Genomic DNA, 25,521 nt, shown 5'->3' with positions numbered 1-25,521 from the left:
CTAGTTTTTTTATAAAATGTAATATTAATAACTTAGTTGATTTAACATTTATGCACTCAATACTCATTTTTATAATAGGAATTAGGAATCTTTCCTGTAATATACTGTTCAACAGTGACAGTTTGACATTTCCATTAGTTACAGACATACTTTTGACAAATGAAATGGCAACTCTGTTGTGTACTTTTCACGGCTAAATTTATTCTCCTTTTATTTTTCTCAATGAGTTTGGGAGGGGTGGAATGCGTGCGTACGTTTTAAGACGGACTTATGTAAAACGTATTTGTCATTTTTAGTTAAGTGCTTTAACAAAAATGTGTGCAGTGTTTTTTGTAAACTATTACAGCGGTGCAATATACGCGTGTTGATTTCTTTCTCGTGAGTGTCGCTAATCATGCAAAATGGCCAACGATTTGTGGTCATGTTCCTGTTGTACAGAGGCTCTGACTTGTTGGCTGCGCCTAAAGCTATCTCCAGAGGAGATAGAGCAGCGGTACAGAAGCAAAGAGATCGACAGAATACTTGAGAAAGACAAACAAACACTTCGGCGACAGGTCAAACTTTTGCTACTTGGTGCGGGTGAAAGCGGAAAATCGACATTCCTGAAACAGATGAAAATAATACATAAAGTAAAGTTTGAACCGGAACTAGTGCGCGAGTATCAGCATGTGATATATCAGAACATTGTTAAGGGCATTCAAGTGTTAGTTGATGCGAGGGATAAGCTTGCTATTCCTTGGGAAAACCCGCGGAATTTGGACATTGGTCAGCAGGCACTGTACTTTAACAGTTCAGTATCACTTGATAGCCGACTGTTCATGCATTATGCACCTCATATACATTCCCTGTGGTTAGACAGGGCCATAAAGAGAGCCTATGATAGACGGAGAGAATTTCAATTGGTATGTATTGTCCAATATTTATTATGCAAACAATGTTATTGAGTTGTGTATTTAAGTGTTATTTCTCTAAACTTTTCAGTCAAGAGTTATCAGTCAGTTATTACAAATTTAAATGATTATAATCAATCACTAGTGCTTAATTCAAATTAAAATAAATGTGAAGTGTAGAAATAAACATACCTTTATTAAGCTTTAATAACCTAAGCATTTATGAACTGATATAACAAAATAAGCACTAGTGGTGCTATTTGGTTAAGTAAAACTAAAAAACTTTTACTTGAACAAGAAAACATTAATTAACACTTTAGGAGAACATTGAAGAACAAAATTTACTTATTTGCTGTAGGAAACCAAAAGTATTTGTAGGGTTTTATGATGTGCATATATACAGAAGCAGACTGACAGATAAATATGTACTATTATTACTCTTACAAACAATGGTAGTGCAGTAGACGTGATTAATGCAATTTAAAAACATATAAGTTTTGTAAACTATATGTAGGAACTCTTACTTGTTAAAACAACAAAAGAATTAGAAATGCTTCTAATTTTCAATTGATTTGATTACTTTCTTATTATAGTAATTAAAACTATTTTTTATGGACAGTAATTACAATAATAATTAGAAAGGTTTGAACAAGGCTGCATACCAGCCTATTGCTATTTTCTAGCTCTTTTCCTATAAAATTACACTTGGTTAAGAGTGTAGATCACATTATTTATATAATTATATATTGTGCAACAATAATTGTTTTTTTTTTCACAATTTTTGTCAATGTAAACAATTGTAAAGGGTTACTATTAGGGGGATATTGTATTTGCTGTTTATCCATAAGGGCATGATTAATTTCATTCAAATACATTTTTGTGAAATAGATTTACTTACCTAATAGCTAACTATTTCAAATGAGTTATTTTTAACCGTCTTGCTTTTAGGTATATGGTACCAGTTACTTCTGTAATTATTTTAATTTTTAATGGGTGATTTCACAAGATTTCCTGACACAAATAAACGATTACACTATTCATTATCTACATATTAAAAAATTAAATAATTTCCCAACACCATACAAGTGTAATAATTATAATTGAGTTTCTTATCTAATTTCATTAGTCATAAATGTAATGCGTCATGTGTCACGTAGGGAACTTGATGGAAATGCACTCTTGAGAAACAAATTAATCCAATTTGTCTGTTTCAATAATTTCTCTATTTTTTGTTATAAGACATCGTCTTATCGATTAGGTCATTGTACCCGCGTACCTATGTACAAGTTCTAATACTTTGCGTACGTACGTATGAAATATCGTCGGTGGCTGTGACCTAATTAAATTCTAATCGCACAATATTTTGTATATTGGTTTTATTGTAGCTAGCATATATACGTTCGTTGTTGTACAACAAATTTTTCCTTTCTTATTCCTGCATAATATTTCTGATTTTGTTTGCACAGGGTTTAAAAAGATGCAATAAGTTATTAATCCGCGTGGGAATACGAAATACCATTAAAGTTCTACTAAATTTGGTCTAAGTCCGCGTCTCTGATAACATAAACCAAACTAGAAACTCCTCATTATAATTTATAACACACGTATTTATTAGATTACGCGGTAATTTTTTCAATCGTTATGCTTTTATACTGAAAAATTAAAATTACTTTCATATGGAATGTTAAAAATGAGAGAAATGCCGGCCGAGATGTGTGTAATGTATGTGTGCCATTAGACCGGAACGTATCTAATAACGGCATAGCTTCGTGCCATAATTTGGAGTATTCAATTGACTTTTTAATATTTGTTGAACTTTAGAGTGGTGGTGATTAAATTCTGTATAATATATATATTAAACAAGTGAGTAGTAGAGTTTAACCCCAGGTATTCGATCAAATATCGAATTAGATCACTTGCAACAAACAGTATTTTAGTCATTTTCGTATATTATTTATCGTATTGATATTGGAAAAAGCATGTCTGCTATAAAAAATTTAGTCCGCGATTAAAAGTATACTTTTTAGGTCATTGGTTCCAAGAAATTGAATGGGAGCAGGTAATTCGTCCTTCACGATCTTTTGTTTAGAACGGCGTATCTAATGGTAGGTTTCCTATAAAAGATATTTTAACTTTCACTGATTCATTTATGTATGCACCCATGTATTGATTATATAATTAACGACGTCATTCCGACGTAGTGATTTTTATTACATCTATCACTATTGTTTCATTCCGAATTAACGAAAATATAGTTATATTTTTGGGTCTGTCTGCTACTTTATATAAAAATGCGCTCAAAAAAATGACCCTATTTATCCAAATTAAAGTTTATGAAAGTGTTGTTTGTTATTCATTTTTATAGTTGTTATAAGACATTCAGTCCATGAATTTAAATTATATGAACATTGAAGCTCTATACAGCTGTTAGAAAATATTTTAATGAATCTATTGCTAAAAATATGCGAATACTGTGTCGATTACAAGTTTATGTTGTTTTACGATTGAGGTCGACGTAAAGTTAATAATCTATGCTTCATAAATAGTAGTAAATGTTACCTGCTGTTTTTAGTCTTAATTTATATCTGATTAATATGTTGCTAACATTAAATATGTAAAAAATGAGCGTGCTAATATAAGCTTAGGAAAATTATAGCTAAACGTCGAATCTGTTGAATGAGGAACTGCATTATCAAAGTATTTCGTGAATTTATAGGTTGAGTTCTATATAGCTAATTGATGGCCATTTGTAGCAAGTAGCAATGGAATTCGAATCTAGAATTGATCTTAATTTAAGTCTTGATGTACCTATGTTCTTTCTAACATATTATTATTGATTGTACTAATGTTCAACCTATATTTACTGGACAATTATACATTTATTATTATTATTATATCGAAAAATAATTTCATCTCCAAAATGTTGCGCGTGAATCATATTTTTGTTTCAATATATTGATACTGTTTTATATTAAAAAACTAGTCCTTATTGCGACGAGCCGTATATTCTTTCAGCCCCAGGCTCATGTAGTAAAAAGTAAGTTGAAAAAGAACTAGTACGATGCATTATTAATAAACAATGTTTTGCGAAAAAAATATTTTCAACGAATCATATGTATGTAAGTATATGAATACTGAGACACCAAAGAAGCATATGACAGCTAGTTCACGGTTAGACTTATTACTTAATCGATTTATCTAGTCGATTTCGATAGTCTTAACTAAAAACATATGTAAGCAAATAAAAACGACTAGAAGATTCTATTGACTACTTATTATTACGTAAATTGGCATCCTTTAATACCACATAATTGCATTTTCTTTAGTTTTATGGGTTCTTGTAGAACGTGCCCGCTACGAACTGGTACTAATAAAAACTTGTGTAGACTTTTTTATCATTCAATATGGTAAAGTAGTCTTAGGATGTTTTATTAAAACGGACATTATCCTTGTTAGCAAAGTAAATTTGATTTTGTTCTCGGAATTGTATGAGTAATACGTTTTTTTGGGTAGGTATGTAATAATTTTGTTTTTAAACACTTAAAAATACATAAATTAAGGTTAATTTAAAGACAAGAGGTCATTATTTAATCTTTACCGTAAAGCGGTTTAAGTGAACCACTTTTTTTTTTTTAGAGAACAAGGAGCAAACGGGCATGAGGCACTTGATGTTAAGTGATACCGCCGTCCATGGACACTCAATGCCAGAGGGCTCGCGAGTGCGTTGCCGGCCTTTTAAGAATTGAAAAGATATTAACAATATTCGGATATTTATATCTACATAATTCCCGTAGTTTATATTTTTTACACGTTACTATAAACAGACAAAAGCTTGATTTTTATTACCAGCGCGCATTACTGAAGTGAGTTCTTTGTTTAACGGCATAGCATTGTTGATTTAGAAGCAAAAATTCAGTGGCTCTACTCTAGTTCCACAATTGTTTTAACTAAAAAAAATATACGTTGCCATAACCGACGAGTATGAATGTCATGAAAGTGGATGGAGCAGGATTTTCGGTTTGGGCCTTAGAGTTCTGTATCAGTTTCATCATTTGTCAATCTAATAGGCAAGTAGGTGAACAGCTTCCTTTGCTTGACAAATTCCATCGGCTTTTTGGATTAAAGACATCAGTTTCAAAGTATATGAAATGAGAACAAATATTACTTAGGAATAAAGCTGTCTATGATATTGCTATGTTCTATTTTTGATTTTGGCATTTGAACAATTTAAGTGCCGGGGTTTGTATAGGACAATATAACACCTATTTTTGTAACATTCATTAAATGTTGTGTATTTTCTTGGAGGTGTTATCAGTCGTATACTGAAAAGAAAGGTTCTAATTTATAGAATTCAAAAGTAATTCCCTTCCGGTAAAGTCGTTTTAATAATAATAGGTTCCGAATGAAGTAAGAAAGTAATTAAATGCACTAATGGTGCCTTTTTATTAATATGCATACTGGGGTTTCCCCCACTCATACAATATAATTAATAGTTCAAAGAAAATTTCCTGCCCTCATAGTCCCGCTGGGTTATGCCATATTTAAAAATCATCAACAACCTGTACGAATTTAAAGCGTTCAGTATCATGTAGAGATATATAACATAACATAAAAGTGATTGTTATTTGCTATGTTACAAATAAAATCCTATACGGTATTTCAATTAGATTTATATGACATAATGCCGTAAACTAAAAAAAAGCACTTGTTTAAAATAATTGGAAACGTTTTATAAAATTAAAAAAAACAACAGTTTTTTCCAACTATTTGTACAGGAGAGACATTAATTAGGCCTTGATGCGGTATAGAAGGCATCCATCACAGGCACAGCTATGATTTTTTTGAATATGAATATTGATTGAAATAGGTCCTTAAACAACGTTTATAGGAATAGATGATTATATTATTTATGATCACGTAAGAAAAAACATAAATAGTTTAGACAAAAACAAAAACATACGAAAAAGCCCGGCCACTCAATATTATGCTAATCTGAGACAATTACGAAGAGTAAGAAAATAAAAATCGAAAAAGACGTAACATGTTTCCGTTTCTATTCCTTTTTGCTCTCAAAAGAGGTCGGATGAATAATTTAAGTTAATTTAAAATGAGAGATAATTTCACCAAGAACTGAATTATTCGATTATATTTTGAATCCTTCTTTCAACATTTGTTTGTAATTTCATAAATAATTTCCGCGTTAAAACTATTACGTCATCGACATAAAGTACGTATCCATTGCTCTTAATACATGTGGCTTATTAACTGGCAATGCACTGCGATTTAACCCATATTAATGTTGCTATAATGGTGTACTTCATAACTCATGGTCATAGAGCCTAGAACATTATTACCGTAATTATTGGTTATTAGTTTACTATGCATGGTTTGATCTGTTTATATTCATAGATTACATACATGTGTAAAAATTTAAATGCAGATAAAATATGCACAGCTGTATATGTACTACATGAGTTATAATCGATGGATTGTATGTAATTATTGTCCATATTGCAAATAAAGGTAGGTATTAAAGACAGTGTTAATTAACTGAAGTTAAGCTGAGTTTATACAAACTCTTTTTACATTTATAAAGCGTCAAAGTGTCTTTGTGTCATAATGAGTCATCCGTACCATCCCAACATAATATAAATTGTTAATATCGATTACGTTTTAATCAAGAATTATCAAATACCACTCGTTTTGAAATGTACGAACTCGTTTTGAAATGAACGCACGTTTTTCTACGGATGCAAGAACACTATTCGTTTCCAATTAACCTTCATTAGCGATATCTTCTGGTTCAGAATGTTCAACATATTTCCCAACAATGACATTGATTGTTGCTAACCCTTTTAATTGTTTCGCAATGCGATAATCAATTCAGGAGGATATTGTACCTGTTAGCGGTGAATTAGAAGTGTGGAGATTAATATTTGACCCTATTGGCATTTGATACATTCGATTGTTTATTGGCTGGAATTTTATCTGGCCTGAGGGGATTGTAGTCCTTTGGTTCGTTAATTGTGGACGTCGGTTAACCTTGAGAGAACCAGGCTAAGTTGTTATGTATCGTTGGTCGATATTCCGAATTTTTTGTATTTGTATTAATTTAGTTTTATGCAAAGTTGTAGCAGGTTGTGATAAGAACGACTTTTCAGAATTTAATACCTTTTATCGTACCATTAACAAAACCGGTATCGATTAACTTGAATGTAGTATGTCATTTTTAATAATGCTCCTTTAGAATAAATTTCTCTATTAGCCGAACAGGAAAGCGATATGCATTCGCCGATAACACTGAGTTGCTTGACTTTATCACTTTCCAGTTTGCAATAAAGCCTTTGTCTTTATCCTTTAAGCGTGTCCACATCGTCATTCATATAACCTGCCGTGTGTTGAATAATTGAACGTCATCTGACAGTTCTTGCGTGTTGACTAATTATGTCACAGGTATTTCTTGAGCGCATGCCAATAATGTTGATGTTGTATGAATTATAATCGGCTCGATTCGCTTTATATGCGCTGGTTTGCTCCATTATTGCAATAAGTAGGTTTGTTGAGACGCCAAAGTCTCCGGAAGGTACCGTTTAAATCTTATTACGTTTGCTATTTCCCATCCTATTTATCGTGTCGACGACAATGACCTCTTCCAATTCGTTGTATGCTAATTGCGGTTTATCCAATGTGCCAAGTTGGCATAGTGGTGTGAAGTTACTTGGGGCAAAGGCACAGTACCGTGTCGACAATCACCGCGTCAGTTTTCATTGTGTACAGTTAAAAACGTGGATTGTGGGTGTGACGCGGAATAACCTGTCATCCTTTATTGCATCTAATGCGACCATTTTATTGTGCTAAACAGATAGCATTTTAAAATGATTCACCGCACCTTGTAAACATTGGATTTCTTTGTCTACAGTTATGTTGTGTAGACGAAAATACGTTTCAATAAACATATTATGTAATGTTGGAAGGCGAAAAAAGTCGTTTTCATTTTATCAAAATGCCACAATAAAGGTCTCCAAAGAGGTAGCCCTTGAGGGAAATAATTGAATAACGTTTAAATGCTCTAGACTGCCTGGTACTTCACACTTGCAAATTCACTGTCCACTCAAATCCTGTTCCATTTGACACGGTGGCCGTTGAAGTCGTAAATCTAGAGCGAGTGAATTTTATGAATTCGTTGCTTTATACATTTATTGATATGAGTTTAGTAATGCTTGAATGAAACAGATGTTTACGTTTCGTTTCGTTTGTTACAGCTTACTATAAATGTGTGGAATATATAATAACTAATTGGTTGGACTTGAGCCAATTTTGTCTTGTTTATGTTAGTTATGGTCGAAAGGTATGAGTGATACAACTTGTAGTTTCATTTATTGATAGGTAGCGAGCCAATAAACGTATTGCAGCAGTTAGATTAGATACTACTTTTTAAATCAATTATTTTTCCATAAATAAACAGAATTTTCAAAAATAACACGCTCTGGATCAGGCTGGCCCGTAAAGTAAAGGCTTATGTAAGTAGAAGACTGAATTCAAGACTGGTAGTTGAAGAATAATAGTTTTTTTAATTATTTGTAATTGTTTTGTAAATAACGCATAAATAATTTATTTATTATTTACACGCCTTGGACTGAACTCATATGCTGGCTTATGTAAAGTTGACTTTTAGGCTATGTAAAACCTGTATATGATGCACTTATCATAAATGAGATTTTTAGCCTGCCGTTTCTTATTTATGTGAATACTACAATTGTCTCTAACTGTAATTGTATTTAAATTTAACATTCAACAAGCAACAAGACGCACTTTGCTTGTTGGATTATACTTGGCGATTAAAAAGAGTGGCGGAGAGTTTATTGCCAGTTCTTCTCTTCCGTTCTACGCCCTTGATTTGAGAACTGGCAGTAAATGTAAAATTAGAATCATTTAATGTATAATTACTTTTTTTTACGTTCATAACTGTACATTATGCTACCTATATGAATAAATGATTTTTGATTTGATTTGTTGTTGGTTACATAAATTGTATAAGATTTGACAAAGATTTTATTGTGACAAATGTATTTTAACATAACGTCTTCCCTGCTTTCAGAGCGACTCAGTAAGTTACTTCTTTGACGAGCTGGAGAGGATCGCGCGCTCGGACTACATCCCCTCCCATCAGGATATTCTGCATTGTCGGAAAGCCACCAAGGGAATAACAGAGTGTCCCATCCTCATTAACAACGTGCCATTTGTCTTCGTCGACGTCGGCGGTCAGAGGACGCAGCGACAGAAGTGGACACAATGTTTCGACTCTGTTACTTCGATACTATTTCTAGTATCGTCGTCCGAGTTTGATCAAGTTCTGTCTGAAGACAGGTGAGTTATAATATTCTGTTTTTTCGGCAGGGAAGTCCATGTATTTCCTGCTAAGTTGCTTGGGAAGTTTATAGGCTGGGTAATTTTAAGCGTAAGGGCATAATATAGAAGAGAAACAGAGACAGAGTAGGTCACCAGCGGAATATTAATGACTTATATGACGCGTTCCTAAGACTGCTATGGTTACATTTATACATAATGCACAGGAATTCTCTAATGTAACATATGATTTTATTATATAAAAGAAAATAAAAAATCACTTAACATCCACAGCCTCCTGCCCGTTTAACCCCCCCAAAAAAAACAAAGAAAATCCATTAGTGCACAGTCGGGTACCGCACGCTGAAGCCACGAGGCCAACACTGCTCTGATTTTATTATATATTTGTGTAAAAAAATTTGAAACAAAATAAAAGGCATTTTTCAATTAGAAAAAAGGAAAGTGCCGAGTATTTAAAGAATTCTAAAATTCTGGGTGATGTAGTAAGCTCCGTAAGCTGGAAATCAATTCGGGAATAGAAAGTATAAATTATGATTTATATTCATATTTTATATGAAGAAGAGAGATCTTGTTCGCTGAAACAGACGCAAATGTATTACGGCAATAATATTAATAATAATGGACAAGCATATTTGTGCATACATTATTGTAGTGTAGTATTTATATATGACGGAAACGATCTGGTTCTGAAAACTACTAAGTCACGATAAAAAATGTATCTCATAGCAACATTTCATTAAAAAACAATTGACCTTATTCATATTTTAATTTAATTACATATGAATTGATATAATTAATAGAAATCTTAAAATTATATGATAGAGGCGAAAATAACTTACAACAAACGAATCAGTTTATTATGTTATATAGGCAAACAAAACTTGAAATCTTCGTACCAACCCTACGTGGTTACTTTTTGTAAAATCATTTTGCATGAATATATCGTACAGAATTTGTTTACATAATATATCCCCAAGAATATAGTCCACATGTAACGTATACAGATTCTAAATCTAGCTTTCCGGCTGATAACGTCGCAAGCCTTTGATCACATAAATACATTGTTATACAACGTGACTAGACTATCGTGTTATTTAAATTTGCTAGCAGAAAAATGATCACCTGATGATGGGAAAAGGAATACTTTGTATCACAATCTCAAACAAAATCACAATAACATGTCTATATCGTAAGGCCTATGTAAAAAAAATTAGGATCAAATAATTCTAGAAAAAGTGGATTAAATCTTTAATTTGGATCACGCATATACACGTGATAAGGATGGTTCAGACATATTTTTTTTTAATTTTTAGACAAAATATTTGTATTTTTTTATGATACATCATACTAAAATTCAATACCCTTAATTTTCAAATTCTACTCTCATTTTTTTTATTTGTTAGTTGAGAACTTATAATTTGAACTCTTGAGGTTTGTATAGAGAAAGACACAGAAAACCTTTTGGGGTAGCATAGCAAAATGTTCCTTGTTGCTATGTACTAAAAAGGTGGGCTAGGCGTTGAGGAGAAACGAAGTTCGCTGGGGCAGCTATATACATATATGTATTTATAAATCCAGTAATCCGAAGCGGAAATGAGCCTCACAGTGTTGATGGGACTTTTTAATCTTATTTGAGTAATCTGTATTAGTACCACTATACATTAAGTGTCTTATCGCATGCAATGTCGCAATGCAGTGCTATTGTTACGATTCCCACTTTGGGAACACCTATTTAGACGTCTATAAACCGTCTACAAGCATGTCTGGGGATAATGAGGCTAAAACGTTTTCTCTGTGTAGCGAAAACGTTTTTCTTTCTCTATGGTGAAATTTTTCTGCGATTTTTTACACATATTTGAAACTAGTTAAAAAAATATGAATAGTTGAGGATTCGTACAAACTGTTTAGACACGGTTTGACTAAAGTGGGGGGTTTGACTTAAGGGCACTCTTAAGGGGCGAGGGCCCTTAAGAGTGTATGGAGGGCTGTTTTCAGTAACGACTATAGACCCAGGCCCATCCCCGCGTCAATCTCCACATCCATGGCGTAGGCCTGCGTAAGCGCATTTTACGTAATTTCAACAAAAAGTGAATTACAGTGAACTTTACATTATTTTCCAATGAAATATAGACAAATGAATGGAATTATTTTTTATTAAAAGAACTGGATGTATTTTTTAAAAGAGTACTATTATAATTAACTGACATGAAACAAGCATATGCTGAAGAGTTATTCTTTATTTGCTCTACTTTACTTTCGATTACTGAGAAATATGGCCGATATTTTACTGCTACTAACCTTGTAAAACTAATATATATTCATGGATTCAGAGAAATAGAGACATTGTACATATCTATTCCAGAACAATAAAATCGTGAAAATAGTGAACAAGTTTTCATTTATATGTAAAGTTTATTATGACATAATTCTGTCATTATGTGATAAAATTAACAACGAATGATATGCTTTTCGATTATAGATAAATTGGTTCTCAAGTTTATGTCTTATAAGACTATTAGACTTTAAGAGTATTCTAGAAACCGATTCAAACATATTTTGTTTTTTTATTGTCAATAGGTAATAATATCGAGCAGGATGAATAATTATTAAATTAATAAAATGACTATTAAAAAATTAGAGTTTGTGATAGAGGGGTAAAAATTAAGGGTTGTATGGCACATTATAAAAAAAAAAAAAATTTTGTCCAAAAAATTTGTGAGGTGAGCCTCCTGCCCGTTTGCCCCCTGTTCTATAAAAAAATAGTACCATGAGGAATAACGTAAATTAAAAAAAATATGCTTAGTTCATGACAATTTCATATAATTTACGTTAATGAAGAATATTTGTATGCGCAATCGAGTGAATTGGTAATTCGCATCCGTGGGTGCTCTTGAATAGTTCTTAATCAATTAGTTGTGTCGGTCATATTAATTGTCTGGTAAAGAACACCTACGCAGGATTTTACTTGGACGTCAAACGTGATGTGAAAGTTATCTCATTGTATATAAATTTATTTACAACGCGTGTGTCAAGTTATTGAGTAGGTAGGATATATTATGGTTAAGATATATAACATATATTTTGATTTAATTGGTCTTAGATTTTAGTGAAAGGGGGTGAGGTATTTATGACTTAGTTTTCTCTTGCTTTTCTCTCTCTTCCTCTTGCTGTGGCTTTTGTACTGTTAATTTTTTTTTGTTGGGTACATCGACATACTGACCCTAACTCAGATTTTTTAAAAGACTACGGAGGGACGACTATCACCTAACTATTATTGTCATTATTAATAATTAACGGTGAAGAATCGTGCTTCGATATGTTTTTTTTTATATATAAGTATTAATACTGTTACTTTTAAACTTAAAAGCACCGTTTTTTAAAATGGAATAATAAACTCAACCGAACACAACTGGGATTGATGTCAAAGATTATTTATGTGTTTAAATGCTTCATTTTCCCCGAGAGGCTATATTTATTTAACTATATATATATCAATAAATGTTAGTAATTTGAAGGCAATTAAAATGATTTTGCAAGATTCCAATGTTTATTTTCAAAATATTTCACGAATTTTAGACTATTTTTAACATAATAATTAACAAGGCTAGAGGTCGCTTGTGTTTGGATAACTAAAGAAATTGGATTATTCCGTCTTAATAATTTTGATATGAAATTATATAAATCATACAGCCTTGATTTGCTGAAAACAGATTTCTGAAACAGAGCATTCATACATCATCAATCGCTTCAATAATGTTTATTCATCACGGAATCGTATAAAAATTATGGCTCACGGTATAAATAAAGTTCCAAGAGGATCGTTGTGATGTCGTAAAGACAGTAATAAATTTCGTTAGTATGTTTATGTAGACAAACCGCCGAAGGTACTATATGGTAAGGAATTGATAGGGCTAGGTATTATATATTTAAAAGTTTCCTCGGCGCGTCTGTAAATTAATTTATTAACCAAAAATACAAAAATTATGTATATTTTTGCTAATAACCTAATTCTATTAATCAATTTCGATCTTCGTTTCCGGTAAGAAACGTTACATTATATTGAGAAATAAGAAAATATAGAAATTGATTTATGTAAATATTTAGTCGGAAGTGGGAAGTTACGAAATTAATTATATTTTCTTTGAAAACGTTTACATTTAACGTTTCGTGCTACGTATCGTAAAAAACTGTAGTACATTTTTTTCATCCATAATTTTATTTAAAATTAGAATATTACAAAATATTTAATTCTTATTACCTACTTGAAAGTCTTTTAATTAATTCTCATACGAATGAGTTTAATGTTATCGGTCAAAAATAGTTTTCTTTCTTTGATACATTTGAGGTCTCGTTATTACGTTTCCTTATGTATATAGCTACGTAATTATAAAAACGCCGTCAGACTCGATTAAGATTACTCGATTATTTTTATTTATAAATAGTTTCTATCATAGTAAAAAGTATGGTTAAAATAAATTTTTAATCACACCCCTGAATAAACGAGGCATATATTTGTGGGCATATAGTGTCGAAACTGCGGAAAGGCACGCCGTGACTAATCGGGCGGGATGTAAATATCAGAGAAACTTCATAAATGGCATGTCTCACTTTCATAATATTTCGAAGGTCGCAGGTTTTGTCGTATGATGTTGAGGATATAAAAATATAAAGTGTAAATAGTTCATAGAATTTCATTGGCTGATAAATTTCGTTATAATATGTAGAAATGTTTTGTAAATTTCATTCGCTGAAATTAGCAACAGTTGCAGTTTGAATTAATTTTGTATTGAATTTTTAAATACAAAAAGTTTATGATAATCGGAAAGTTATTGTATATGTATATTATGACGAAATCATATGCAATGATTTTTCCTGTTTTCCTTAGACAAGTCTCCACGATTATTTGTTAACGTCACTTTAACAGTTTTATCTAATAAAGAGGTCTTACAAAACTTAGTAATTTTAGTTTAATTATTTCGCTGTGGTTCTTCATGTGAATCATGTTAGCGTAAATAATGTCCGGTTATTGTTTCTTATCAAAAATAATTGTTTCGGGAATCGAAATCAAAATGTCAAAAAAATCTATACATAATATATATCAATAATGATAGTAAGTTTAAAGCAATTAAATTATTTTGCAAGATTCCGATGTGACCAATCGTTGTTGTTTGACTAAAACGTGCATAATCAGTTATTGTTGTTACAAAATATAATTTGTTATATTCGTTCCGTCTAATGCGTGTTTCCGATCAATTAGTTTCATTATTTTTAGAGTTCCGATTAAGAAATCGCTCCAGAAATCGTTATCTGTAACATCTGCCAAGTTCGTACACAATGCTCGTGTGAATGAATTTGTATGGATTCTTTTCGAATTTACTGGAACTGATACTTAAAAATAAATATAGCTATTAATAATATACCAATGATACAGTGTGAACTCCATATAACGACACTCAAGGGACTGTACAAATTGAACATTACAAAGAGTCGTCGTTAAATAGAAAGCTTGTTGTTGAATTGCTCTAGTAATTTTAATTAAATTCGTTAAATGTCTTTTATCGGTATACCTGGGTAAGGTTATATTAATAATGATTATAGTTTTGTAATTTTAAATTGATCCATTTGGATATAAGCCTTACCTCTCTCACTATGTCATTGGAAAACGTGGTAGAAAATAGTGCCACGTTTTCCCTCTCTCACTCTGTCATTGGAAAAAGTGGTAGAAAATAGTGCCACGTTTTCCCTCTCTCACTCTGTCATTGGAAAAAGTGGTAGAAAATAGTGCCACGTTTTCCCTCTCTCACTCTGTCATTGGAAAACGTGGTAGAAAATAGTGCCACGTTTTCCCTCTCTCACTCTGTCATTGGAAAAAGTGGTAGAAAATAGTGCCACGTTTTCCCTCTCTCACTCTGTCATTGGAAAAAGTGGTAGAAAATAGTGCCACGTTTTCCCTCTCTCACTCTGTCATTGGAAAAAGTGGTAGAAAATAGTGCCACGTTTTCCCTCTCTCACTCTGTCATTGGAAAAAGTGGTAGGAAATAGTGCCACGTTTTCCCTCTCTCACTCTGTCATTGGAAAACGTGGTAGAAAATAGTGCCACGTTTTCCCTCTCTCACTCTGTCATTGGAAAAAGTGGTAGAAAATAGTGCCACGTTTTCCCTCTCTCACTCTGTCATTGGAAAAAGTGGTAGAAAATAGTGCCACGTTTTCCAGACTTGAGCAACTGTAACCACCCAACTGAACTTTATAAATATAATTTACTTTCACTGAGCTAATGACGTCATATGATAGATTATGTGACATTTTGAAAAATAAGTGTGCTCCGAACTATTTGAGCTCTTATCATCCAATGTTCCTGCCAGGTCTACCTATTCCGTAATTGATTGCGCGCGTCTCTTTATAGAATGTATTCTCTGCTTCATGCTTACATTTATATCGACCAGCTTTCGCCCTCCTTTACTACTTTATTTATGAAGAAATTAAAACAATGGTTATTATTTTCTAAGGCTTTTATTTCGTTGTTATTACTGTTTTTCAACTTCTTATCTATGACTTTAATATTTTACTGCATATATTTAATATGTATATCTACTTTTTGCTTATATTAAAATGATGTATCTATTTGTTTCTTAATATATACGTATACTGCCGTTAGATTGTTTTTTTCTTTGTTGACATATATGACAGGGCCATCACTATCGACTTTTAAGAGTCCATCTGTCCTAAGGAAAGTTACTAGCTAATAATTAGGTTTGCCCATTATTATTATTTAAATTCCATTAAATAAATATTTGTAATTTTTATAATTATTGCATGGAGATGCTAAGCGTTTGTTTCAAAATGTCAAATTATTGGGAACGATACATATGTGACTGGAAAAATGGTATAAATGGTAGCAGTTCTATACTATAAAATTTCATTGTAAACCATCCTGGCCTGCCAGTTCTGATCGCCCGTTCTACAACATTTTGGAACTGGCATATAAATTTAGAACATTTTTTTCAACATTGACGTTCCAAGTGTACATAGATACCAATATGAAATACAATTAGAATAACTTAATTTTAAGACTTCGGTTTCTATGTAAAAAAAGCCTGACAGGAATTAAAATAATGTCATTCGCCGGTTGATTTCAATGCGCTTAAAAAGGCGGATCTAGATTTTTATTTAGTCTAAAAAACCCGATGGACTACTTTGTGCAAGTATTTTAAATAAAAATTCGAAGTATTTGAAACTGGCTCGCGTAGGTATATTCCGGCTTCCTCGTTACGCGATAATTCGGATCGCCAATTAACCACAAGTGGAGCAGTGAATGTGCTGTCACTTTCATCTCAATTGCGCCAAATGACCTATCATTGAGATAATTTGACCGTTGACCGCTTCGAATTTGATTTTTTTATTAATAGCAATAAATATTCCTATACTAAAGTTCCGATGACATTTTTTGTTTTTAGTTTTGGTCCAGCCTTTCGTTTTAGAGCAACCAAATATTGTTAAGAATAAAAATCATTTCAGAATCTATAACTAATCAACGAATATTAATTTTCTTAATAAATATACCTTCTTCTATTGAATTACCAAACCGTGCTGTGTCCTTGGAAACAGCTCTAGTCCTCAGTTATTTCTGCTGGCCATTGCGAACTTTAATGCTTTTATTTTATTATTAAAAAGCCGCCAATGCACTCGCGAGCCCTCTGGCATTGAAAGTGTCCATGAGCGGCGGTATCACTTAAAATCAGGCGAGCCTGCCCGATTGCCCCCTGTTATATAAAAAAAAATATTATTTTTTTGTTTGTTTATTGTTGAGGTTTTTGTTACTAACTTAACATCGTTATATGATCTTAATTTTGTATAGACATATTAAGCTAGAGGTTAAATAATACACAAATAACACTTTTAATATTTAAAACAGCCATTACTTGTCTGCCCAGTGTTGCTTTTGTATTTAGTCCAGGGGAATCGTAGGGTGGGTTCAATAAACTTTGAATTTTAGTATCACATGTAAATTCATTACTTAATATTAATTAACATCGTCTTATTTCAGAAAAACAAATCGTCTGGAAGAGTCGCTGAATATCTTCGACACCATCGTGAACAACGTTAACTTCAAAGGTATCTCCATCATCCTCTTCCTCAACAAGTCAGATCTGCTTGCGCGGAAGGTCGCGAGTAAAGAAACGGATATCCGCTGGTATTTCCCGCATTATACGGGTGATCCGCACAATGCACGGGAAGTCCAAATGTTCATACTAAACATGTTCGCAAATGTCCGAAGGGAACCAAAGACAACACTCTACCACCACTTCACAACTGCCATAGACACGCACAATATAGAAGTCGTCTTTAACTCCGTGAAAGACACGATATTAAATCGAAATCTTGAATCGTTAATGTTACAATGAAGTAACATTTATTGTAGACTATATGTGATACGAATGACTGATGCGATTTTTTTCAGGTTTACTCTTGAAACTGGACAAGGGAAAATCGTATTTTAATTTTCATTTATAGTTTCTACGTGCACTCAGTTGTATAACTAGTTTCCCAATAAACTCTTAAAGTAAATTTAGCTCTTATTCAAAAATATATGAAAAAATAATTAAAGTAAATCTACACGTCCCTTGCTGTCGAATTGTTTATAAGCTGTGGTAAAAAGGTACAGATTATTTCATTTAAAACAATGCAATTAGACTTAGTTTTTATGAATAAGATGGTTAACCTAGCACAATTGTGAATTTTCTAAAGGCCCATTCCAAATGTACCTGAAATGACAATCTGGTTTCTTGTCAAAGTCCATAGAGAATAGTTTGACAGTTCTTAAGAGATTTGTCTATGAGTTTTTCAATACTTGTCCAAATGAGGTTTCAAGATTAGACCAGTTGTTTGTTTAATCTGTTGTATCTAGAGTAAAAGACAAAGTATGAGGCAAAGGCCTACATTTGTAGTATGCTGTATAGTATATCATATTGTAATGATAAATTTGTATATCAGTATATTTATGACCAAAAATAGATTTTGCACTTGAATATAACAATTTTGGATAAATTTATATATATGCGCTTTGTACACGTTTTAAAGGTTGAAAGGTAAATTGTCTCTCTCTGGCATTGAAAGATAGAAAGAGATAGAGCTTGTGAAGCGAGATAATTGTAGGTGATTTCAGCATTTACTATTTCCCTTAGAACTGCCAATTGAGAATATCTAAGTACTGTGCCAAGGTGTAGGAAGATCAGCTTATTGGAGATGTGTTAAGAATAAATAATCATGCTTGTAAAAAAACAGTAGAATTTGCATGGTTTCAATTATCTAAGTATAGTCCAAATTTGTAATTAAAATGGCATGATTTTAATCAAGGATCATATTTTAAAACATTCTTCTCCCTCGAGCGCTGTTAAATGTCAGACACCTTATTTATACAAATAAATTCATTGAAAATTGTAGTCTTTCGTCTCTCTCACTTCAATTGTGTTTACCATGTGATGAAAAGAGACAGATGCCTTTACTTTAAATGCTGCATGTTGAGTAGATTGATTTATTTGTTTGTTTGGCAGATCTTCGATTCGATTTTTGTTTTAGAATATGGTCCTATGATTAAAAATAGATCAAAATAGCCGTATTTTAAGATGAGGTCGGAATGCAGAAATGTGTCAAAAACCCAGCTGATGTTCACATATACTATTGCTCATACACAATATTAGCAAGACTTGTATCCCATTAGGGGAGTAAAGATAGAATAGTCTGTGATTGGAATTTTATTAAGGCTGTAAACAGCAACGAACGCTGTATGGGCACCAAATTAGATTAGAAATAATTTAAACACGCGGGTCCTAATGTAATTCCAAAATAGAGTCCATGTTTTGACAGATTAAAAATGTTGATATTTAAAAACGTTCGCGATGTAGTTTCCTTGTGATTTAAGCCATGTTGCCTCAGTATAAGTGGCACGCTAATTCACATGTGTCAAAATTTTATCACAATTTGATGGGGGAAGGATAATTGTCATTTAAATATTTTATAATTCAATAACTTGAAAACAACCTCTTGAAGTCTTTTTTAAATGAGTGACTTAGTTCGCACTTAAACATGTTTAATGTAAAATATTGGAATAATAAATTAAAATGAAATCACTAACTTTGACAGTCGTGATTGACAATATTTTTTACATTACATTTCCCGGCAAGGTTGACCCGGAATTTGTTTGGAAACGGCATTAGTTGTTTGATCACGTGATCGTTTAGGCGCGAGACAAAATCGCTCGGCGTTAGTGGGCCACGACTGTTGAAAAGTGATTTTGTCTCGAGCCCCATTATAACGATACCATGTCATGCCTACTGCTAAATCCTTTTGTCTATGGCCCTGATGTGCATAGCGTTTAGCTAAAACATGAGATGGAATTTGGAATTCAAATTGATTGTGTCAAATTGACATTTATAATCAACATTTTTAGAATGTCAAATTAAACGTAAACTGCTCAGTAATAGTCTTGCATGGAATTAGCAACGCTTTTGTAAAACAATTTAGATTTTTATACCATTTTTAAAATGTAGTTGAATTAGATGTACGATATAGCATTGTACTTTTTTAACATCAATATTACATAATTGTTGAATGGGATATCACGAATCATAATGAATTTAAATAAATAATCCAGCGTTATCATTTTTCTCTACTATAAAAAACTAAGAAAATGAATTGGTTTTTCTCCTTTGATTTTTTCTTAACTGTTTTATTTATTAGGAAAAAATACTTATGGAACTTGTAATATTTTTAATTTACGGTTTTGTTTATAATGAAATAATGATAATGTTAGAGATATTTAAATAAATAATATCATCATACAAATTCCGTCCCTTCGCACAGATGTAACATGTAATCTCAAAGCTTTTTATATTTTTACGGTTTTAGCAAAGGGCACAAACTATGGTAACTCAAATGACAATCGAAATTGTTTGTTCTTGTCTCTCATATTGTGTATGAAAGAGCAAGCAACACAAACTGGAAATTTTTAGGGCACTTGTTTTAAAGTCATTAGACCATTTTTTAGTATCTTTTATATTGTTCGACGTATGCTTGCTTCTAATCTAAATAACATTGTTTGTTCAACAAGTAAGGCCTAAAATTCGTTCCGGTAATTTTGATTGTCAATTGTCTATCCTGTCAGAATCTTCATTTTAAGTACATAAATCATAATAATTATACTCATTTAGTGAATAGTTTTCATAAGCTTTAGTATTTTTATTTTGTGTTAAGTTGGGTACAATCATTGTGGTTAGCTATAGTTTCTATTTATTGTGTAAATTTTTATATAGATTTTTTTATTCGAGGCTATTATGTAAATACCTCTTAATAAATTTCTTTATTTTTAGATGGTATCAATTTTGCGGCCCGATTTTGGTGGGGGTTAAGTGATAATTTTGCATTTAAAGTGCCATTCTTCAATGGCACACTGGAATACAGTGTGGCCAATACCTAACGTCCGTAGAGGGCTGGAAGTAAACATGTACTTTACGGACTTTTATTGGAAATAGAACGAATGAGGAACAAACAATTGCAACTGACAATGAAAGGTCAAAAATGGCTGTGTAAAACAAAAGACGAGTGATCGCTCGTTGTTTTTTTTTATTGTAACTTGTCTAAGAGAAAAACGAATCACGCAAGTCTGTTATTGTATAATAATATAAAAAAGCTGAAATATTTAATTTTATAAGTACATTTATAATACAAATTTTTATTGCCTTCATGCGAAATGTTTGTAAGACTAACTGTTGGTTTTGATAATGAAATATACAAGTCATAAAAATAAAGTGGTATCTTTAGCAGAACATTTAAAGGCACAAAGAGAATAGACACAAATAACCAACATTGTCAGTTGCTCACGTAACCATTGAACATATATTAAATGTGATAAAATCTGTTTACATGAAATGTTAAATCCCCCAAAGCAACGATGAAATCGTGAATGGGTATTTTATAGTTGTTTATTGCAGTAAGCTGTTATGATTAATAAACCCAAATATCAACCAATACAATAAATTTATATGCGCGCCATCTACATTTAACCAGACAGAAACAGAATCGTACTAGGGACAGGAAGTTTGCGTTACAAATTGATTTCAGCAATGTATTAAGATGATATATGTCTTCCTGTTCTTATAGTTTTGTTTTCGTAATTGATTGATGTATGTATTTTTTCGTGTGTCAAATGTCAAAATGAAATTATTTAATCGAAGAGTCGATCTGCAATAAATGTCTTCAGTACCTGAGAGGTGATTATTTATTAAGGAATTAAATTATTTGTCTCAAATGCTTTTTATAGTGGGTTCCGGATTGGAACTCCGATTTTATTTTTCTTCTTAAGAGGGGTTCATTTTTACTACGAAATTGCCGAAATTTACTGCGAATTTTACTACTGAAATTTTAAAGTCATATGGCCTTAATTTAAAAAATGTAATTTGCCCTATTAATGATTTTGGTATTAGTAAAAACCTATGTAAAATATTATGTAAATTATAAAAGGTAGGATATACAACCTCCCGAGGCTGATTGCTAAATAGTTATATGTTACGAATTTTAAGTATGTTAGCGGTTTACACTCATGTTAATGTATGCTAGTGTTGACAATATCTTTTGGAATTCCTCTATATTTTGTATACACCCCAAATTTAATGTACAGTGTAATAAATACCATGCATGATTTAAATGTTTTCTTTTATTCCTTATATCCTGGTAAATAGTTATGGTTGGGAAGGCACAAAGTTACCTATAAGTACTCTGTTAATTCAGTTATGTCTCTTTTCGGCAACTTTTATACAGTGTGAGACAGATTAGGTAGTGGTTGCCTGGAAGAGATCGCTTGAAAGCGATGAGGCCGCTAGTTGCCACACTGTCACAACAGTGTGTTCAGTATCAGATTTCACACCATGCTACCTGAGCTCGACATGGCGCCGGCTTGTAGCCGGGTTACATAGATTTACATTCTCATAAGTGTTTCTTTCCATGTGATTTCTTGGGAAAATAGTACAGTGGTTTTCCCTTGCCCTTTGCACCGCAGTAGTGTTGTTAAACACAAGGTCTTGCTGCCAATGTTCGACATCCAAACTTAAAGTATTGTAAACCGGACCCCCTTTCTCCTGTCTGTTAGTCGACCTACCGACGCCCAACTATCCAACAATCCAACAGGATTGGATTCCAGAGTCTTAATGATAGGTTACTGGACGTAGCAGGGTTCGCCGTATATCAGAGGGAGTGATGTTGGTGAGAAGAGGCTAACTGGCTGTTCTTGTTATACCGCCATGTATTTTGTATTACCAACCCGCGAATCCTTTGACACAATTTATATGATGATATACAATTAGAGTAGCGATATTTCGTGTTACTTTTATGTTATTTGCTCCAGCTTTCTAATTGCCTTCATTCAGTTCTTCCTTTGGCAACATTCTAGAAGACAAAAGTAATTACTTTTCATAACACGTTGAAATAATTATACACGCACGACTTAAAAGGCTTCTTTATTTAATTATTGTTAATAGATTCTAGTTTGATATATTTCCCATTAAAAATATCATTTTAAATATTATTTTTCAATAAGAGTATGTATAAAATGGGGTTTCAAATAAAATATTCCGCATTTTTAGCCTCTATTGCAGACTATAAAAGTTGCAAACCAGACATTCCTACTCGGAAAAAAGAACTATTGTTCACTATCTTGTGCCGTCTAATCTAGATCCCAATACAAAAGATCAGTAAATAACGTTGTCTAATTCGCTTAATTGACACCATCAAGTTAATGTGCTGAGAAATATATTTTCAAGACTTAATTCACTTGTCTAAAGCCGTTAACAAAGCTTGAATGTACAGTATTAATTACTTCCATTTGTAATTCTCTCATTTCTCGCTTAGGTCTTAGGAGAAAAATGTTCAACATTTTACTGAAATTTATAAGGTCCTAAATTACCAGCCTGCCTTTTGCTTTACGAAAGATTAAGATTGTTTTTCTGATAAGAGACTGTGTTTGGTATTTCATTAAAACGCCTAATATTCAAATACATAGGTATAAGTGTGCGAAATATACTTTTATTGAATTTTAGAAACGCGGACATTAATGGCATATATTTTGTGAAAAGAACGAACGTAAAATTGCCTAATAAAAGTTTTATGTTGTAAGTTTTTTTATGCTGTATTTCCTGTAAATTATTCTAGACTATTATTAATTTACAAAACATAATTACCTATTACACGTCCGGGTCCAAGCACCCGAGTAATCAGTTGAGATAGTCATCAGTCTGAGCAAGGAGTCAGTCCCGTCTCGTCAGTATGATATCAGTCAGCACGCCAATGTCCCGGTCCCATTAAAATTGTCGTATTGCACGCAATTATTGGCACGTAATAATGGCTATGTATAATCTTATATATACATACTAGCGGATCCGACAGACGTTGTCCTGTCTACACGTCTTTAATTTCAAAATTTCAATTTTTAATAAGCCATTTTGATGAAAATTATTATTCAAATGTTATGATATATTACAATATCTAACGATCCAGCACATGGTCACACACGATATAACACAATGATAACAAAACTTTTTTTAAATTTCGGGACAGACTAAAATTAAAATTCGAATATTATTTAAAATTTGATACTGCGATGGTAGCGCCGTCTGTCGGATCCAATGTAAAACATTCCAAAATTAACAACAACTAATAAATTGAAAATTAATTAAAAAAACATTGTCCAGCGGACAAAATTGTGAATCTAAACCATTCCCAGATCCCCTTGAACACACACAAAAAATTTCGTCTAAATCGGTCCAGTCGTTTAGGAGGAGTTCAGTCACATACACACGCACACAAGAAATATATATATTAAGATTATACATACAGTTTTCTTCTAAAGTGCTGTTTCAATTGGTTTGGTATGAATAATAATTTGGTACACTGATCGCCTTTCACGTCTACGTAGCATTATGATATTGATTATAAATATTCAATGGACAGTTTCATTTGTAGGGTAATTTCGGTAATTATACTCTGTTCTAATAAAAGTTGGAAATCCAAACAGACCTTCATTTTTGTGTGGGATCAGGAAAATATCTCCAAGAAGTTCTTTCTCATTTATGATTTTTACATCTAATAAATTATTCATCGTCCTAATAACATCTTTGGATCGAGAAAAATATCAAGATTTTTTTGATATATTCAAATATATTTTAGTTAAAAGTAAGTTATATTTTGTTAATAAAACAAGTTTAGTATTAATTCTCTGAGATTAGAAATTGTTACCCTTATTTAGTAAAGTACCAACCAAAGTACCTACAGTTGGAACGTACTTCATATTAACTTTGTTAATACCTGCCAAGCTTCTGAAGTAAAAGTCATATAAGTTTTAATTTTTTTAATTGATTCCTGTTATACGCATTGTTTTGTTTGGCTGGAAGTCTTCTAAAGTCTTCGCTTTATAAGACATTTTCTTTTGTGAACTAGCGAACTGTGGAATCCTGGTGAGTGTCTTCCCTGCGAGATACGACGTCCAGTTGTTTAAAGTAAGAGTATATTTAACTCTTCCCTTAAAGGAGCCACTAAAATGGGTGTCGATAGGCTACGATGACCAATACTGACAGAGCTCTTTTTAAGCGGTGTCACCAAAGATCTACTCAGAAACTTTGTAACTCTTATTGAGTCTAGGCGTGACAGAAAGCCCCATGTGCAGAGGCTGTCTCAGCGCAGAGGAAACAGTCACCCACGTAGTCCTGGAATGCGAGGCTGTGGCTAAACAACGTAAAGAAATCCTCGGAACAATGAGGTCGCTCCGAGAAGCCTGCGAAGTGCCCAGGAAGCTTCTGTGCTTTTGGAAGGAGTTAGGCTGGCTTAGTTAGCCAGGACTTCACGCACAACGGACCAATTGAGAGTCTAATTGCGGAAACGGAGTCCCCCACATACATACACTCTTATTGAGTCACTCGAGCGATCCCGACTTCCGTGTTTAGTGTTTATAACAAGCTGGACCAAGCGACATCTGATCTATGGCTATTAAATGAGTTAATAAAAGAGTTGAGATTGGCTTTTATTAGAAGATAAAGATAACCAAGAGTACCACTTCAGTAATGGTTAAAATACGAATTAGACTGATTTTTTATGAGGGTGTAGGTTTTTACTCAAAAGTCATTGTCATGCCAATTTGAACATTGAGGACGTGGATTGGCAAGTCCTTAAAAATGAGTTTTCTCTCAACCCGTAAGTGGCAATCTAACTTCCTAACTGATTA

At 32.5% G+C, this 25,521-nt stretch overlaps 1 protein-coding gene across 1 annotated transcript; it reads left to right on the top strand.

Annotated features, from left to right (window-relative positions):
• Window positions 1-196: 196 nt before the first annotated feature.
• LOC111001958 (guanine nucleotide-binding protein subunit alpha homolog) lies at window positions 197-21,957 on the top strand. Its single transcript, XM_045630035.1, has 3 exons — window positions 197-902; window positions 8,989-9,257; window positions 17,302-21,957. Exons 1-3 carry the CDS (start codon window positions 402-404, stop codon window positions 17,657-17,659), a joined length of 1,128 nt encoding a protein of 375 aa, XP_045485991.1. The 5' UTR covers window positions 197-401; the 3' UTR covers window positions 17,660-21,957.
• The last annotated feature ends 3,564 nt before the right edge of the window (window positions 21,958-25,521 follow it).

Source organism: Pieris rapae, chromosome 11, assembly GCF_905147795.1.
Source record: "Pieris rapae chromosome 11, ilPieRapa1.1, whole genome shotgun sequence".
Classification (NCBI taxonomy): Eukaryota; Metazoa; Arthropoda; class Insecta; order Lepidoptera; family Pieridae; genus Pieris; species Pieris rapae.
The sequence above is the reverse complement of the archived record's forward strand: the minus strand, read 5'-3'. Positions and strand labels throughout refer to the sequence as shown.

Coding starts and splice junctions, on each gene's coding strand:
- LOC111001958 (XM_045630035.1), top strand. CDS start 402: ATGGCCAACGATTTGTGGTCATGTTCCTGTTGTACAGAGGCTCTGACT. Junction 903..8,988: donor GACGGAGAGAATTTCAATTG/GTATGTATTGTC, acceptor CCCTGCTTTCAG/AGCGACTCAGTAAGTTACTT. Junction 9,258..17,301: donor CAAGTTCTGTCTGAAGACAG/GTGAGTTATAAT, acceptor GTCTTATTTCAG/AAAAACAAATCGTCTGGAAG.